This window comes from Microcebus murinus, chromosome 14 (genome assembly GCF_040939455.1).
Source record: "Microcebus murinus isolate Inina chromosome 14, M.murinus_Inina_mat1.0, whole genome shotgun sequence".
Classification (NCBI taxonomy): domain Eukaryota; kingdom Metazoa; phylum Chordata; class Mammalia; order Primates; family Cheirogaleidae; genus Microcebus; species Microcebus murinus.
The window spans coordinates 24861944-24880732 of record NC_134117.1 but is presented as its reverse complement, the minus strand read 5'-3'; the positions used below and the strand labels follow the sequence as shown (position 1 = coordinate 24880732).

The 18789-nt window shown below is 50.1% G+C and overlaps 1 protein-coding gene and 1 non-coding gene across 6 annotated transcripts in view; one reads left to right on the top strand and one right to left on the bottom strand.

Moving 5' to 3' along the window:
* Nucleotides 1-419: 419 nt before the first annotated feature.
* The window catches only part of FBXW4 (F-box and WD repeat domain containing 4), an 85186-nt gene continuing 66816 nt past the window's right edge, over nt 420-18789 (bottom strand). For 4 of the 5 annotated variants that reach the window (XM_076009823.1, XM_076009826.1, XM_076009827.1 and 1 more), the window contains exons 6-9: nt 15689-15754; nt 2098-2238; nt 1395-1536; nt 420-1186 (exon numbers count right to left, since the gene is read on the bottom strand). In XM_076009823.1, coding sequence (XP_075865938.1) covers nt 1067-1186; nt 1395-1536; nt 2098-2238; nt 15689-15754 — 469 coding nt within the window. In that variant the 3' untranslated portion in view covers nt 420-1066. The remainder of the gene's footprint in view (nt 1187-1394; nt 1537-2097; nt 2239-15688; nt 15755-18789) is intronic. The other variant, XM_076009824.1, reaches the window with a different exon arrangement.
* Nucleotides 13470-13576, top strand: LOC142875768 (U6 spliceosomal RNA). Its single transcript, XR_012923061.1, has one exon. It is a non-coding gene; the product is annotated as a U6 spliceosomal RNA (small nuclear RNA).

Here is an 18789-nt window from a genome sequence, read left to right as displayed (position 1 = left end):
ACCTTAGCTTACAGAAGTGGCTCAGAGGAAACTCCCTAAGATAGGTGTGGCAAGGGAGTTTTAAAAATGCAGAAACCTTGGAAACAGAGCACAGGATGTTTGGACACTGTAGGTGGAAAGCCAGAATAAGGGTCAGAGTGTCACTAAGGGGGGGGGGGGGATGAAGAAGAATCACCACAGATGACAGCAGCTTAGCTCCTCAGCAGGCTGGAGCCCTTCCACAGTCCCCCTCCATACCTTACAGGTGACCATCCCATACACACAGCTAAAGGGGTAGGTGGCTAATTGGAAAAAAAAAAAAACCCTTGTTCTTTGGGAAACAGAGCCATGAGGCTGATCTTAGCCTTTCCCCAACGTGCACAACCCCTGTTCTCTTTTCCCGGGGCCTCCTAGAACTACCCAGCCAGTGAGGAACCAGATTTTATGAACAGTCAAGCTTTATTTTTACAAAAATGAAAATTGTAGCATGTCTCAACAGCCGGCCTGAGGAAGGGCTGGCTCAGAACTCACTCAGAACTACTGCATTCCCTTTGTCCTTTCTTGGTTTCAAAGCAAAACTAAGTGGCCCAGGAATGAACCCCCAGCCCTAAGAGGTTGGTCAAGGGTGGGGTCTGACTGAGACTGAGGTGGCTAATGCCAATAGGGGGTATTAGCAGCCTCACCTCTTCTTCCAAGAAGGGGCATAAAGGGACCATGAAGGTGGGTGCACCTCACCTCACTCTGTAGGCTGTTATGGCTCTAAGAAGGGGTGGGGTGCAGGGTGGGCCTCTTCGGGCCAGATCTTTGCTCTGGTCAAACAGGGACACAAGGCCCAGTTTCAGCTGCACTTTGCCAAAGCAGCAGGTCTTCTCTCTCCAACAGGTTCCTGGAAGGGACTGCATCTCTGGGTAAGCCCCAGAGCCCCAGGAGTCAGAAGCCTCTAGTTTAAGGTACCCACGCACTGGGGTCACACAGGTCTAGGAACACAGTGGGGGCAGTGGGGACGAGCTATCACCACACCCTCCAGGCAAGAGTGGTCCCTGAGTAGCTGGCTTCTCTGGCCCACAGGCAGGGGTGGCCCTGCCAGTCACGGGTTCTGAAAATCCAGGACATGGAGGTTGTAAGACAGCGCAGCATAGAGATGCTTAGTGGTGAGACGCAGGCAGTACACAGGGCTGCTCAGGGGGGTCGACGTCAGCGGGAAGGCCTGGAAGGGAGGGCACAGAAGTGGTAAGAGCTTTCCCAGTGGGAAATGGAGGTACCTTAACCCAAGATCCCCAGGCCCAGTGAAACAGGGACATGTGCCACTGTAGGCTTCCTCCCACCCTATCCTTGGCCATATCACCCTCTCCCAGAAGCAACCCATATCGACAAGTCCTGGCATCCTGGAGGTGTGAGGTGGGCAAGACACTCACGTGCAGGCAGGCCCTTTGTCGCCGGTCCCATAGCCGCACCACGCCGTAGTAGGAGGAACCTGTGGCCAGCAGGTGGTTGCCATCTGTCTGCAGGCAGTACAGGGTGCTGTCGTGGGGCTCCTCCCACTCCATGACACATTTCCTGTCCAGGAAGGGGAGATGCAGAGGGAGGTTCAGGGTGGCCTCCACCTCCACCTCAGCTTCCTTGAGGAACTGCGGGGAAGGTTAGGGAGCTATTCTAGGCTTGGGGAGAGAGAAGCCTGAATCATCAGATTCTTTATAAACCGAACTTAATGGGAAAGGCATCCTCTGTAAAGGACTCGCTCACCAAGCCCCAGACCACACAGCAGATTATGCCTGCATTTGTGTTTCCACATGGCCGGCTACTTGTCATGAGGGGGAGAAGTAATAAAGGCCTCAAGAAAGGCTAAGACAGAATGCTGAGGGACAGTACCCTGACAACTCCAGAGGCTCTGAGAAGTACCTGCCCTTATAGGGCCTGCTGGCTACAGTTTCCTAGGCCACCAGGACCAGGGCTGCCCCAGGGTAGGGAGTCTAAGCTTGATATGACCTTGGAGGCCCCTTCCTTCCCAGGTCACATGTAGTCTCTGTGTCCTCTTCCATGGGCCAACCCGAGCCTAGAGGGAGAACCGGGGTTGCAGGGGAACTCCCACCACCTGTCCTCCCTGCCCAGCACACTCACCGGACACTGGTGCGGAGGTCCCAGTAGCGCACGTAGGTGTCATAGCCACAGGACAGCAGTGTGAAAGGGGACTCATACATGACGTCTAGCACCCCCGCCCCTGGGGGAAAGTCACTGCCCAGGTGTGTCACCAGCTGCCCACTGGGGGGAAGAGCAGAGGGTGAAAGGCTGCCCCACCTTGTCCCACTCTTTCAACTTTCAGATGGTATTAGATCTTGGGGAAATGCAGCTCTCCGTCCTCCTCAGCTAGAATTAGACTCCCTGCGGAAGGAGGCCAAGGGAGGAGATGCCCGACGCCTAGCCCCCTCACCCCCACCACGAGGCCTCTCTAGCCAGTTCCAGCCCCCACCCCTCCCCCAGCATCCCAGCCCCCAGCAGCCCTTCCATCACACCTGCGTGCAGCTGCCCCTAGCCCAGCCACTCCTCCTCAGGACGATGAATGGGCCTTGCTGAAGGGGTCAGCCCCCCTCACACACACACACACTTGGTTACTTTATACTCCTTGATCCTGCAGGTCATGCAGTTCTGAGCTGCCTGAGTCCAATGCCTTAATTCCTGCCTGTAATCTGGGGCTCAAACCTCATTGGGGATAAAGACCACACAAAGGGAGAAGGGGAGTCTCAGGAGATGTTAAAACAAGTAAACACCTTTGTGTCTGGGGAGAGAAATCGCTGAGAAAGCAGCTTAGCGGGCTGTCCCTGGTGTTCCTGGCCTGGCTGGCCCCCAGCCTGGGGCTAGCACGCCTCTGTGATCACAGCCCCCAGCCTGCTGGGTTCCAACCTGCTCCCCCCACCCTCACCCCACCCGGTGGCCGAGAGCAGATTACTGAGAAGAACAATTTCTTTGTGACTGTGTAATTCCCTCCGTGACCGCGGCAGTGGGCAGACCCCTTGCCCTGATGCCAGACCCCTAGCAACCATGTAGGGGGGCCTCCTGGCCCTAGCAACTACCCCTCAACATCAAGTGCACCCGCTAATCCCTGTGGCTAGGGGACGGGTGGAAGTATTGAGTTTTTGCAGAATGATTGAGGGGAATGAAGGAGAAGGGGTACCATCCAGGCCCAATGCCTCAGCTTCTTTCACCCATGAGATGCTGGGCTCTTCTCCATGGTGTGAGGAGAAACAACGCCATGGACACTTCACAGGGACATCCAGGTAAGAGGCCCTGGCATGGGGTGGAGAGGACTTCATAGCCTCACCAGCCCAGCTTTGGCTCAAGCAGCATTTCAGCAAAGGATGTGAGGCAGGCAAGGCTGCCAGCTACGTGTCTGAGTGCAGACTTCGGCTCCAGTCTTTTCACCTTGCTCAGATTATGACCCTCAACCTTCCTTCTTCCCAGTGGAGCTGCCATCTTCCCTGAAGGCTAAAGGAATCAAAGGAGGAGGGTAGGGGTTTCTTACCACCCTGAACAGTAAGCCCCAGGAAGAGCACTGCTGCTGTACAGTGGGGGTAGGCCCCAAGTCAGCACCCCTGTCCCCAGCCTCCTTCCCAGGGAGGTTCTTATCTTCCTCTCAGTAGCCCAGTGCTGGGCCTGGGGGGAGAAGATGACAAGCCTCTTGTCTGGTGAGGAGCATCAGGCAGAAGGCCATCTCCCCAGATCAATGTCCCATATAAACTACTGACCTTGGCTCCCAAAGGAGCCCTGCTTCCCAGATGGGCCACCACCCATGACTCAGCCACTGTATGAGAGTGTCTGTCTCTGTCTCTGTCTCTCAAGGTATACCGTGTAGGGGCTGTTTTGCTCCACAGCTCTTCCTTTCCTTCCAGATTTGGAGGCCCTGCCCCCTCCATTAATGAGGCCTTAAGGAATGATTGAGGAGCTCTCCCCTTTAATCTACAGAAGTAATTTCATGTTTGTCTGTTTGAAATAGAAGATGAAAGGCAGTGGGGGTTGGGAGGAGTGAAGCACAGCATGGCTCTACCTGCCCACCCCTGGTCCTAGGGTGCAGAGGGAAGGAGAGCTGGCACCCATGGAGCTGGGCAGGGACAGCAGTGTAAGAGGCACACTCAGACTGGGCTGCCAACTTGGCATCCAAGCCACCACTGGAAAATGGCTTGGCCTTAAGTGTCTGTAATAAGAGATACAGAACAGCCCACGGGGCCCCTGTCCTCTCCAAGGGCCCAAGACAGCGGTGGCCGCTGGGGGCTAGCACAGGTCCTGAGAGCCCCTCCTCTGCCAGCCTAGCCTAGCCAGGGGCTGAGGAGTTTCTTTTTCCTGCGCTATTCTCTGGTTCTCTGAAATGGCCACACACAATTTAAATGGGCCAATAAAAAGATACAATTTCTTTTACCTCTGGGCCCAGGACCCTCAAGGCTCTGTTGTGCAGTGCCCGTGAGGTTAAGTTCAGAGCATAAACTGACACACCAGGCTCTGGGAAATGGCCCGTCTCTTCAAATAGCGGCCCAGCAGTGCCATAGAAGCCCTGCTGGGGCTTTGATTTGGGAAAACAAACAGAAATGGCACCATAGGCCCTTCAAGGCCCCCACCCTAAGATCTATTTAACTAGAAAACTCTAGCTCAACTACTCTGGTGGAGGGAGAGATTGGCCCGACAATAGCCTCAAACTTGGGGGAAAGGGGCACAAAACAAGCTGTCTGTCTCCTCATCCCCTCCTCCTGGGCTTCTTTTCTTGTTGCAAGTGTGTTCTTGTAAAAATGATTAGATTGCAATTTGTATAACATGGTGACCCCTAAATTCAGACATTTCACCCCCTTTCTCTGGAAAGAATGTTAAGAATGCTTCTCAGCCTCTCACTGTGGGGGGTAGGGGGTGCAGAGCCTTGGCTATGGCACAACTTGTGTGGGAACACGGCTGCTGCTCAGAGCCCTGGGCCAAGACAGGAGCAAGGGCCAGTCTATCACTATAGAGGCCCAGACAAAAAGTCCATTCCCTTCCAACTCCTGCGGACAAAGCCCAGGCCTCCAGGAGCCACTGAGGGCTGGCCGGGCCTCCACACCCCAGCCTCCCCCAAGCCTGACTCCAGCAATTCTCTCGACCCAGGCAAAGATAAAGACAGATGGGGCCGCCCACGTGAGCCTGATGAATAAGACACAGGCTGGGGAGGGGCAGCCTGACGGAGACTTGTTCCCGTGGCCCTGGCTGTGCGGCCTTTTCCTGGGAGCCCCCAGTGCCTGGGCAGGAAGAAGCAAGCAGAGTGTGGCCACATCCTTGAGTGGTCCCTTAAAATTGGAAATAGGTCCCCCTGGCCCAACCCCTCCAGCTGCACAGGCAATTCTACTGCAGCTGGAGGAAAGACAGAGAAACTCCTTGCCAGTCAAGAGGAGGAAAATTTAAGTGAAACACTGATACTCATCACATCTGACACCCATCACTGCAGGTAAGTGCTGGCCCTAAAGACCTGGATGCCCATCTGGGAGAGGCCCTGAGCACCAAGCTAGAATGGGCACAGGGGCAATCCCTGCCACCCTGCTCCCCAAGTGTGGGCCCTGCTGATTCTTCTCTCAGCCTCCCCCACAAGCCTTGTGTACTAGAGTGCTCCCGAGTCACCACTGGCTCCTACCTCCCAGCCCACATCTCAGGATGCCCATGGCTCCCATTCCATTTTCCAGCCATTTTAACATACTGGGTTCCTGATGATGTTCCCTGGAGACTCCATGGGTCTCCTGCAACTGTCTGGGTGTGAGGACACCCCACTGGCACGGGCTATCCTGAAATGCAACAGTGGCTTTTATGGAGAGAAAGGATGGAAGGGTGACAAACAGTTTACCTTCTTCCATCTCCTCTGCTCCCTAGGAGACAGATGGCCTGAAGGTATAAGCTGGGCCCAACATGGTCGCTAAGAGAATGGGAGGTTTTTCTTTTCTTTTGACACAGAGTCTCACTCTGTTTCCTGGGCTAGAGTGCTGTGGCGTCATCCTAGCTCACAGCAACCTCAAACTCCCAGGCTCAAGCGATCCTTCTGCCCCAGCCTCCCAAGTAGCTGGGACTATAGGCATGTGTCATCGCGCCCAGCTAATTTTTTCTATATATATTTTTAGTTGTCCAGCTAATTTCTTTGTATTTTTAGTAGAGACGGGGTCTTGCTCTTGCTCAGGCTGGTATCGAACTCCTGAGCTCAAACGATCTGCCCGCCTCGGCCTCCCAGAGTGCTAGGATTACAGGCGTGTGAGCCACCACGCCAAGAATCGGAGATTTTTCCTCCCTTCCTTCCTTCAATCAACAGCCATTAATTGAGCACCTTCTATATACAAGGCATTATGCTTAATGGGAGCTATAAGGAGATGTGAGCTGTGACTACGAAGACGACATTATCCCTGCTTTCAAGGAATTTTCAATCCAGCAAGGATATTCTTCACTGAGGGTCAGGTCTGTGACAGGCAATGACAGGAAAGGGGGATGGCCTAGGTGGAAGAAACAGCAACAACAAAGGTGCAGAGGCAGGGCAGCCAGGCTGCCGGGCAGTGGCTGGAGGCTGGGGAGTGTGTGGGGAAGAAGGTGGCAGGATCCGGCCTCTAGACCATGGTGGGCCTTAGGGTGCAGACCCCTCACCTTGCATGAACTCCGTGAGTAGCAGAAAGCCAAGAAACTTTTGAGTAGGAAGTGACTGTCCTAGTTTGGCCTCCTGGTTGCAGGTAAGGAAACTGATTGCCACAGAGGAAAAGTGACTTTCTTAAAATCATTTAACAAGAAAAGGAGAGCCTGAATTCATGATAAAGGCTGAACTCCTGGAAAACTAGTCTGGTAGCAGCACTGAGGCTGATGGGAACAGGGGAAATGAATTGAAGGGCCTGTTCTCTGTGAGTCTGCCGGGGCCGGATGAGACGGATAAGCAGGTTACCTGGTGGCAGAGTAGCCACCGCAGCCGCAGCTCACATGAGTCCCTACTGTGCGCCAGGCACTGTGCTGAATGCTTTACATACATCAGCTCATTTAATCCTCACAACAGGCCTATGAGGTAAGTTTCTCAACCCCATTTTACGAATTAGAAAACGAAGGCTCAGGTGGCATACCTAGTGCATTAAAGTCAGGTCTATATGCTCCTGAGTACCCACACTCCCCGCCTTCGCAGACAGCGCAGCCGCTCGGTCACTGCCCCCCAGCATCCTCTGTCCAGCTGCACAATTGGACTTGCCCCAACAGACACCCAGGGCCACCTCCAACCCTTATCTATTCTTTGCAGACCTCTCCACCTCCCAGGTGCCCAGAGGCTGGCCCTTTGGCGGGTAGGCGAGAGAATCAAGGGCACAGATAGGCTCTAAATGTAAGAAGAGAGGAGTGGAGATGAGGAGCCCACGGAAGCCTCACTTGCCAGCCCCATCAGGTGAGAGAGAAGGGCTTCCCGCGCACACGGCCTCTCACATGCATGTGTGTGCATACACCCCCAGCGCCCGCCCGCGCACACGTGTTCAGACACAATGGCTCAAAGGCCAGGCAGCCGGGCAGCCTACTTTGTACTGTTAACAAGGGGACCATAATTACAGGAAGGGGCAGCCGGGCAGATAAAAGGATACAAAATTTCAACATCTGTTGCCATAAAGGGATAAGGAGAAGTGAAACGCAAAGTATCAGTTTGGTGTCAGCAGGCAGAGAGCCAATTTCAAAGAGTTCAGGGGGACAGAGGGGACAAGAAAGAAAAAGGAAAGGGGGGAGAAAGAGAGAAAGAAATTACAGGGTTCCTTAAAGAGGTAAAGAAAAAAGAGAATGGAAAAGCTGTCAGTAATACTTTCAAAGAAGAAGGCAGGTACTTTAAAGGGGGCAATTCTGTAATCACCCTGACTGTGGGCCAGGCCCCCTGCATGGGGCGGGGGCAGAGGGCCAGGGGCAGAGACAAAGCCACACCTGGGTGCGATGGGCACTAGTAGTGCCCTCAGAGTGGTCCAGCCAGTGCTCAGGACACTGTTTCCTTCTCCAGATGGTCAAAAAGGGCTCCAGCCAGGTGTCCCTTGCCATCCCAAATGTCATTAGATGACCTAATACTCATATCCTATGCTCAGTGCAGGGATACAAGTTCCCAGCTCAGAGGAGTGCTACACCAGGTCACACCTGTGGCTGACCAGGTGGCCTTTATGAGTGCTCTAACAGTGTTCAGTAGAAAAGGCCACCAGCTTCAGCCACAGGTAAGGATCAAGGAGGGCTTTGTGAAGAATGTGCTATTTATGCTGATGGCTGAGCAGGTTTCCTTAGGCAAAGACGGGGTATTCTAGGCCCGGGGTTGGCTTGAGCAAAGGCATAGAAGAGAAAAATTTAGGGTACCTGTCAAAATGGGTGAGAAGCCTATTCTGCCCCTGCCTTTGTTGAGAAAGAGGAGGCTTAGGGGCTTTGAGATGGAAGTGGAGGTGTAATGAGGAATCAGGGATGACCCTGGCCCAAAGGGGAGGGAGAGATGTGTGCAGAGGCATGCACATGGTCATACATGTGCAGGGCAGTACAGTGCCTAGCCAATGACCTGAAGCCCTAGGAGCCTAGCCAATGACCCGATGCCCTAGGAGCAGACAGGTCACTAAAGCCCCCCTACCCCCTGCTTCCCTACTCACAGTACCCAAGGTGGAAGGCTATAGCTGGGCCCACTGTGTCTAGGATCACAGCCTCTCCATCCTGAAGTCCACCTGCCCACAGCCACCAGGAGCCCTGTTGTGCTGTCTTCTCAGGGCACTAATGCTACATCCAACTCCAATGCCTCTTGGCACAAAAACTAAAAGTCACACCAAGTAAAGCCTAGGGGATGAGGCTGTGATATCAGGCCAGTCAGACCCACCTGGGCCTCTCAGGGGCTGGGGGCGCATGCCCCACACAGCCAACACTTGGCACGTTCCCTGGAGCCTAGCAAAGGGCTCTGCTCAAATGCAGACAGAAAACACTAGATGAACCTTGATTCCTTCAGACCCCAGGCTCAGGAACAGGATGGCTTTGGCAGTTCCTTGGGGGAACTAACAGGACCACAGGGCCTAGCCAGGGATACTTCAGTGGTTGGTTTGCAGAGATGGAGGTCCAGGGGAGCAGGGCATGGTGGTGTGTACACATAGTCCCAGCTACAAGGGAGGGCAAGGCAGGAGGATCATTTGAGCCCAGGAGTTCAAGACCAGCTTGAGCAACATAATGGGATCCCATCTCAAAGAAATTATTTATTTTTTTTAAAGGATGGGGGTATAGGAGTTCCTTGTACTTGGGAGTTGGGGAATGGGCTTGAAGACCATCTACTGTTGGAAGAAGGAATACTCTGGCACCCTGAGGTTAGCCAAAGGACTCCAGGTTAGAAATCCCCTGTCCTTGAGCCTAACCCCATGGTGCCCAACTCCAAGAGAGAGAAAGGCAGAAAGGGAGGAAGGCAGAGGGAGACAGCCAAGCTCCTTGCCACTCAGGCAATAGCTGGATACCCACAGCTGCCTTCTGACCTGTGTACTTCAGACAGCAACCCCCATCCCTGCCCCAGCCTAGCCTGCAGGGAGAACAGGGTTTCTAGAGATCTTGCTAGAAATGAGAGGCTGAGGGAGCCATGGTGACCCTGACAAGGGTCCCCAGGCATTGTGAGAAGTAGCATAGGCTGCCCGAGGACGGTAGCTGAGAGACACATGGACAGACATGGGCAGTAGCTCTCCCATGGAGTGCTGGTGCCCAGGGGGCAGCTACAGCTCTGAGTGTGTCCCAGCCCCCACCATCATCCTGAGGGCAGTCCCTGGAGGGGCGAAGCTGGGAGGAAACTGCCCTCCAGTACTCCCCCTCCACCCAAGTCACAGCGCACACATAAAAGAGAAAACCCAGGCACTCCTCAAGTTTCAGCGGTGACAGGTTAAAAGCAAAGAATCCATCCAGCATGCACATCGCCCAGCCCCGAGTCCTGCTGGCGATGAGCTCCACCTCACGGATTGGCCTGTCAGTCAGGCTTTGGTGATATTGAAAGATCAAACTCTGTCCTGCCTGTTCATTACCTTAATCCTATTTTCTACATGGCTTTATTATCTGCTTGGGCTTCCCTGGGCAAGACTGCTTCAGAGAGTCATCCTATCCATCCATTTCCTCCCATGAAAAACAGATGCTTCCACCAGGGCATCTTTCCTCAATCCCTGTGCTGCTCAGTCCTGCAAGCTTCTCTGAGGATAGGATAGATTTTTTTTTTTTTTTTTTTTTTGAGACAAAGTCTCACTTTTGTTGCCCAGGCTAGAGTGAGTGCCGTGGCGTCAGCCTAGCTCACAGAAACCTCAAACTCCTGGGCTCAAGTGATCCTCCTGCCTCAGCCTCCCGAGTAGCTGGGACTACAGGCATGCACCACCATGCCCGGCTAATTTTTTGTATATATACTTTTAGTTGGTCAATTAATTTCTTTCTATTTTTAGTAGAGACGGGGTCTCGCTCAGGCTGGTTTTGAACTCCTGACCTCGAGCAATCCGCCCGCCTCGGCCTCCCAGAGTGCTAGGATTACAGGCGTGAGCCACCGCGCCCGGCCAATAGGATAGATTTTTAAATCAGGCCTGGCTCCTCCCAGTGGTGAGGACAGCAGCCTGGGGGCTAGATAGAAGGCAATGCCAAGTGATACCACAAGCAGAAGAGCCCTCAGGCTGGCCAGAGGATGCAGTGGCTGTTTCTCATCTGGCTCCAGTAATAATTGAGGTCACAGTTGTCATTTGGGTTCATTCTGGTTTCAGTAAAGATCCAGTGGCTGGGGTTAGTGAGATTGAGGGATTTCATAAGAGAATGACATTCAAAGACTTGGTGCCTTAGAACTCCAACCTGATAGTAAATCTGTGCCCAAGAGTACCCTTCACCACAGGAAGAAGGGGCCACTCAAATATTAGCCAACCTTTGAGATGAAACTGGGCCTTGATGGTTCACCCAAACCACCCCCAGCTTGTGTGTGATCCTGGGCCTAGGCAGGTAAGGTGCCAAGCACAAGGCCCAGCTATGTGACTAAGTAAAACTGACTTCCAGCAGAGATTCCCACCTCTGTGATCTGCAACTTACTGTCAAAAAAGCCTTTCCTGTACCACAAGGTCATCAGGTTCACCTCCCTGTCCCCTGGTCATCAGGCTATAGGTATCTTGAGAATCAAAAGGTTGAGCCTTGCCGGGCGAGGTGGCTCATGCCTGTAATCCTAGCACTCTGGAAGGCCGAGGCGGGCAGATTGCTCGAGGTCAGGAGTTCAAAACCAGCCTGAGCAAGAGCGAGACCCCATCTCTACTATAAATAGAAAGAAATTAATTGGCCAACTAATATATATAGAAAAAACTAGCCGGGCATGGTGGTGCATGCCTGTAGTCCCAGCTACTTGGGAGGCTGAGGCAGAAGGATTGCTTGAGCCCAGGAGTGTGAGGTTGCTGTGAGCTAGGCTGACGCCATGGCACTCACTCTAGCCTGGGCAACAAAGTGAGACTTTGTCTCAAAAAAAAAAAAAAAAAAGTTGAGCCTCCAAAAATTCCTAGTACTAATTTGGAAAACAACTGTGGGGGGGGCAGGGGGGCGGGGGGAAGCGAGGGAAGGAGGAGATAGTTTGCTCAAGGTAACAGGCACTGTGTAGGGCACTTTTTATAATAATTTTGTTCATACTAGCTCTGTTAGGTAGGGATAATTCCCACTTTACAAATGTGGAAACTGAAGCCCCAAGAAGCCCTAGGTCACAGAGTTAATAAGTGGCAGAGTAGTTCTGGAACCCAGATCTGTCTAGACACATAGCTGGTGCTCCCTCCATAGCTGACCACAGCCATCTATCACGCTTGCCCTGGCATGCTTCTTCCTCACTGGGGCAAGGGCTCTGCCTGCCCCAGCTCCACTCAGAAGGGAGAAGGGGCAGTGGTAGGAGTTTGTCAGGGTGAATGCATGGGAACAAATTTCATAGCTTACAGAAACTCTAACATCCCTGAGCTGAAGAACAAAGGAGCCCTGAGAAGTTCTAGCTAGGCTGGCAACAGTGTGATGCAAGCCTTGGCTACATCAGCAAAAGTAGAAGATTTAAAATGAGGGAGGTGACAGCACCTGCCACTCATCAGACCATACCTGGTCTGTTCAGTACTCAGTTATGAACACACCATCTCATCTCAAGATCACACCAGATAAACTAGAGAAACTTTCAGGTGAGAATGGCCCTGAAACCAGTGTAAGACCAACACTATAGGTCACCCATCCAGCCATTCCTCCCATTCTCTCTTGCTGGCCAAACCCTGCTTCCATGTCACCCTATCCCCCTTCCTGCTGCTGCTAACATGTAAGAGGGGGAAAGCTGGGCTCTTCTCCAGGCCCAGGAGGAAGCCTGAATTTTGACTGGTCATCCCATTCCCCTTGACAGGGTTTTGTGTAGGGTGAGCACTGGATACAATTTTGGCTATTAGATGTATGGAGAAGTCTGCTTGGGAGTTAATAGGGAAGGTCTCCTAATCTTAAAAAGGGACCCCAGGCAAGGACATAGTCTTTTCTTCTTCCCTTTAAGTGTTGCCTTGTGATTTGGTGGAGCTGCCCTAAACAAGCCTGGGAGCAAAAGCCACCTTGACTAGGGTAGCAAAGCAGAAAGCTAAGAGAATATGGGCCCTCACGGTCTCATTGAGCTACTGAACCATCAGCCCTAGAATTACACAACCACCTAACTTCAGGGCTCCTTGTCATCTAAAATAGTAATAATCCCATTATTGTTTGAGCTACTTTGAAGTAGGTCTTCATTACTTAGAGCCAAAAGCTATGGCTAACTGATCTACTATGTTTATGAGGAACAAATGAAAGATCTATAACTTTTGGCCTGCAAAAGAGAAGACCCTGGAGGAGCAGAAAGTTTTCAGATATTTAAAGGCCTGTCCTTCAGGCCTTCAACTTGCTTCTTGTCCAGGATCACAGCTGTAGGAAGCAAATCAACCTGTGACAAAGGGTGGGCATTCTACCTCTCAGGACTATCCAAAGATGAAATGTGTTATTTTGGCAAGTAGTGAGTTTCCTATCCCTGTTCTTGGATGATCATCAAAAGAGAAAGTTGTAGAAAAAGTCATGTTTAATTAAAACATCTTGTGTTATAAACAAAAAATCTTTTGGAAAGATTGTCTATAGACTGGATTTTTCAGAAAAAAGATATGGCTAATGTTTTCCTATGGAGATGGAGAAAAAAGGAGAAGAGAAGGCTCGAGCAACTAAGGTAGGAGGCAGGCAGGACAAACACATCTTCACTACTACTGTAAAATTTGGCATTTAAAAACACAGAATGTGGGGACCTAGGGCTAAATGAAGAGTTCTTAAACTTGATACCAAAAGTACAACTGATAAAAGGAAAAGTTGATAATTTGGACTGCATCAAAATTTTGTTCTGCAGAAGATCCTATTGAGAGGATAAAAAGACAAGCTACAGATTGGGAGTAGGTTTTAGCAAGCCATATATATGACAAAGGATTAATATCTAGAATATATAAAGAACTCTAAAAACTCAATGGTAAAAAAAGCAAACAGTGTTTGCCTTGGCAGCACAGATACCAAAATTGAAAGGATATAGAGAAGATTAGCATGGCCCTTACACAAGGATGACATGCAAATTCATGAAGCATTCCATTAGGAAAAAAAGCAAACAATCCAATGGGCAAAAGACATGAACAGACATTTTGCCAAAGAAGATATACAGGAAATATATGGCAAATAAACACATGAAAATATGCACAACATCATTACCTATTAGGGGAAATTCAAATTAAAACAATGATGAGATGTGACACCCATTAGAATAGCTAAAATAAAAGATAGTGACAATACCAAATGCTGGTGAGGATGTGAAGAAATTATATCTCTCATACATTGCTGGTGGGAATGTAAAATGGTAAATATATTCAGAAAAATAGTTTGGCAGGTAAAAAACTAAACATACACTACAAAACAGCCCAGCAATTATACTCATTGGCATTTATCCCAGAGAAATGAAAACATATGCCCACACACAAAACTGTACACAAATGTTCACAACAGCTTTATTTGCAATAGTCAAAAAAATTGAAAACTGCTGCAAGTGATGGCTCATGCCTGTAATCCTAGCACTATAGGAGGCTGAGGCAGGAGGATCACTTGAGGTCAGGAGTTCGAGACCAGCCTGAGCAAGAGCGAGACCCCGTCTCTACTAGAAATAAAAAGAAATTAGCTGGGCAACTAAAAATAGAAAAAATTAGCTGGGCGCGGTGGCGCATGCCTGTAGTCCCAGCTACTCAGGAGCTGAGGCAGTAGGATTGGTTGAGCCCAGGAGTTTGAGGTTGCTATAAGCTAGGCTGATGCCACTGCACTCTAGCCCAAGCAACAGAGCGAGACTGTCTCAAACAAAGAAACTCTGGCATATCCATACCATGGAATATTATTCAGCAATAAAAACAAACAAGCTATTGATACATGTAACAACTTCTATAGATCTCAAGGGAAATATGCTGAGTTTTTTAAAAAGCCAATCTTGAAAAGTGACATACTGTGATTCCATTTATTAACATTTTCAAAATGAAAAAGTTACAGAGGGGCCAGGCGTGGTGGCTCATGTCTGTAATCCTAGCCCTCTGGGAGGCTGAAGCGGGAGGATCACTCAAGGTCAGGAGTTCAACACCAGCCTGAGCAAGAGCAAAACCTTGTCTCTACTAAAAATAGAAAGAAATTAGCCGGACAACTCAAAATATATAGAAAAAATTAGCCGGGCATGGTGGCATATGCTTGTAGTCCCAGCTACTCAGGAGGCTGAGGCAGGAGGATCGCTTGAGCCCAAGAGTTTGAGGTTGCTGTGAGCTAGGCTGATGCCATGGCACTCTAGCTCGGGCAACAGAATGAGACTCTGTCTCAAAAAAAAAAAAAAAAAAAATTACAGAGATGGAAAATACATAAGTGGTTGCCAGGAATTAGAGATAAGAGGAATGTGAGTATGTATGTATGTGTGTGTGTCTAGTTCTGTGCAGTTTTATTGCATGTGCAGACTCAGGTAATTACCACTACAATCAAGATACACAATCAAGTTCCATCACACAAAGATCCCTCATACACCCCTTTGTAGTCTCATTCTCAATAAAGGTATGTGGATTGTACTAATGTCTATTTCCTGGTTTTGATAGTATACTATATTATGTAAGATGTTACATGAGTACCTCTCCCTCCTATTTTTATAACTTCCTGTGAATCTACAATTATTTCAAAATAAAAAGTTAAAAAAAAAACAACAACAGAACAGCAGATAATCAGATGGAAATATGTCAAGCTTGATGAGGCCGGGAATTGTGAATAAAATCTAAATGTATTTTAACTGTTTACATGATTCTTTTTATGGGTCTGCAGACCACCTTCAAAATTCCTTTATTTTAGAAAAATCATCTCTGAGGATGGATGGGATTTTATGTAGCCACATAGGCACTCCTCAGGGAAAGAATATCATAAATCCAAATTGTTGTTGTTATCATAAATTCTACACAAAACTATTTACTTATTATAAATTACTTCAACAGTCTCCTCAAGCTAACCCTGAATGATTCCATCCGAGAAGGAACCATAGTGGAGGCTGTCAGTGGGTCATGGGGAAGGGAGGGTCATTCCCGGCCTCCTTTTGGACCATGTGGCCCACTGAGGCCAGGCCTGGCTCAGCTAGTTCTTTCGTCTGCCTCCTGCTGCCCCAGCCCCACCCCCACTGGAAGCCATAGTGGGCTCAGGAATCTCTTACCTGTTGAGGTCCCAGATTCTCAGGGGTGAGAAGTGCCCACAACAAGCCGTCCCTGTGACAAAAGAGCTGCCAAACAAAAGGAGAGCAAAATCAGATCTGACTTGTCAGAACTTGTGGTAGAAATGGCTTACAATTAGAAACGCCTGCTTGTTCTTCAGGGGATCCTGGGGTTAGGCCAGAATGAGAAGCATCCGAGAGCTATCAGAATTGTAGAAGACAACTTGGAGCACTGTGAGGGCTGTAGCCTCTCAGAGCTGCCTTGCCAGAGGCACTGTAGGTTCAACAACAGCTGAGCTCTGTTGTTTTGGTCTCTACCCACCACAAAAACAGATCTCTAGCCAGGCTCGGTGGCTCACACCTGTAATCCTAGCACTCTGGGAGGCCAAGGCAAGAAGATCACTTGAGATCAGGAGTTTGAGACAGGCCTGAGCAAGAGCGAGAGCCCGTCTCTACTAAAAATAGAAAGAAATTAGCCGGACAACTAAAATATATAGAAAAAATTAGCTGGGCATGGTGGCACATGCCTATAGTTCCAGCTACTAGGGAGGCTGAGGTAGAAGGATCACTTAAGCCCAAGAGTTTGAGGTTGCTGTGAGCTAGGCTGACACCCCAACACTCTAGCCAAGGCAACAGAGTGAGACTCTGTCTCAAAAAAAAAAAAAACCAGATCTCTAAATGTGCAAGTCTGAGCCCAAGGGAGAGTGAGTCTGTCAGGCTTCAATTGTATCAACCCCGGAGCACAAGGCCAAGGCACAGAAAAGGTCTCCTGAGGACAGGTTGTTGGGGGCTAGAAGATGTTGCCCTGGTTAGAGGTGAGGGTAGCTGGAGGGGCATTATCAAAGCTTTTAAGAGCTGGGGGAATCTGGTAATGTAGTATGAACACATGGCAAGTATAGAGACATCAAACTGAGAAAAGGAAAAATATGAAAAGTGAGTCAATCCTCTGGATGGGTATATGCTAGTAATTGGGGGTGGGGAGAGTAGAGAATGGGAGAGGCCAGGCAGCCAAGGGAGTCAGGCAGAATCCTCCAAGGACAATGACAAATGCTGCCAAGAGGCAGGTGAGGAGCAGGCTAAGCATATTTCCTGGAGGGTCTCTTAGAGCCCTAAAACCCCCAACATATACAATCTGCACAGGTTCATTTTAAGTGGAAGCACAAGCCCATTTTGAAGGATCAGTGCAATTGGCCAGGTTGGCCATAGTGGTAGGACTAGACCTTGAACCTATGAGCCAGACCACTTGTTTGCTAGAGGATTTGGCAGGATGGAAAGGAGAAGCCTTCAGGAAACCTGGGCTTGAAAATGTAAGGGCAAGCAAGAGAGCTGAAAGCAGTGTGTCACTCAGGAGCCCTGGGGCAAGGATAGGCCATGTCCTTACATGTCTTTCATGGGGGGAAGGAAGACTAGACATACTAATGACATGTCAGCAATGTGGGGGCAACACCCCATCCACCCTGGCCCTTCTCAGTATGATGGCTCTCTGATCCCAAGCGTCTCAGTGGGGAGATGGGTTTCCACAGAAAAGGCTCTGGAGAATCCAATGGCTTTGTCTGGGGTGGCGAGTTGGCCCACCAGTTGCTGATGGGGGAGATATTAGGGTAGGTATTAGCCAGGCCACTGATTTACAATCAAAATTGCAAGGCAGGTGTCTGCTTTCAATCCCAGGCTGATAAAGAAGCCATAGGAGGCATCCTAGGTCCCCATGCTTCAAGCCAGGACTTCCTCCAAGGACATACTCCATTTCAGCATCCTCTAGACCCGTGGGATTGCCAGCAACCACTACACCATAGAGTGGTAGTGCCAAAACAGCCACCCCTGCCATGCCCCACGTGACTCCTAGCCTAGGAAGCAGCCACTCCACTGGACACTGCAGAACCAAACTACACAGTTAGGAGGTGTTACCCTCTCCTCCCTCCCTCAACATTTTTCTCTTTAGGGTAATCCATTAATAACTGGTAAAGCCAATTACCTTGGGTTGGAAACATAATAGCCACTTGGAAATCATTCAAGTAGGCAATTGAACTCTCCAGACTTTTGAAGAGTGGGGGCCAGGTGAAGGGCGCCAGCACAGACACACAGGCATCTCTTAAGGAGGCCTGTGGCAGGCCTCTGACTAGCCACAGGCCTAAATTAGCATCAAGGTAAGTCAACAGAGAGAAAGAGGGGAGGAACACCGAACTTTAATCCCTGTCACTCCCACAGCTCTCACCTCCCAGCAGGCCAGCAGGGGATGCAAACGTCCTTCCCAGGGACCCCTATCCTATTCTCTTCTGGCCCACCCACCTCTGGCCCTGATCATCTGCCACCAAGAGGAATGCCCCTCACCTTCCTACCCTATGAAGGGCTTTCTTAATTGCCTGGACATGACACCCATAAATGTTTCTTTCCAAAAGCTGCCATTTTCCCTTGCCTAGCCATTGTGAAGTGGGAAGAGATGGAGGGAAAGCAGAGCATCTTCCTGGCACTTACAAGGCCCTAAGAGTTTAATCAAATTTAACACTCAGTAAAAACCATCAGAACAACAGTCAAGCAGATTTTGAGCTAGGTCCTGCTGAGGGGACACTCACCAGGACTCACACACCCAAACCAATGGGACTTCCCAGGATGCTTGGGGGTTAGGCTAGCTGTAGACACAGTCCTGCACACCTCAAACTACTTCCCACTACTTGTGGCCATCCTTGCCACCCAACCCATGCCCCAATTCCCATGGTCATCAGGAAGAATGAGGCAAAAGCCACAGACCAGCCTCAAAGTCAGAAGATTAAAAAGGGTATGCCCGAGTCAACCCCCTCAGAGTATACAACAGACACATGGAGCAGGGGAAGAAAAGGAATTTGCTACTCTGGAATACACAAAGGATGCTCCACATCCCCACAAGTCCACAAGATAGAAATTATTATTCCCTTTGGACATAAAGTGAAAATAAAGCAAAGGCCACACTTCTGTGAATTTACTCAAAAATGCTATGGCTGCACACACACTTAGATGCTCCCTTGAGACTCAGCAGATAAAGTGCTGTGAAAAGGGGTGAGTGGGGTTCGATTTGTACATCACAGGCGATTTCCCCACCTTAGTTTCCCCTCCAACCTCCACGGCGACTT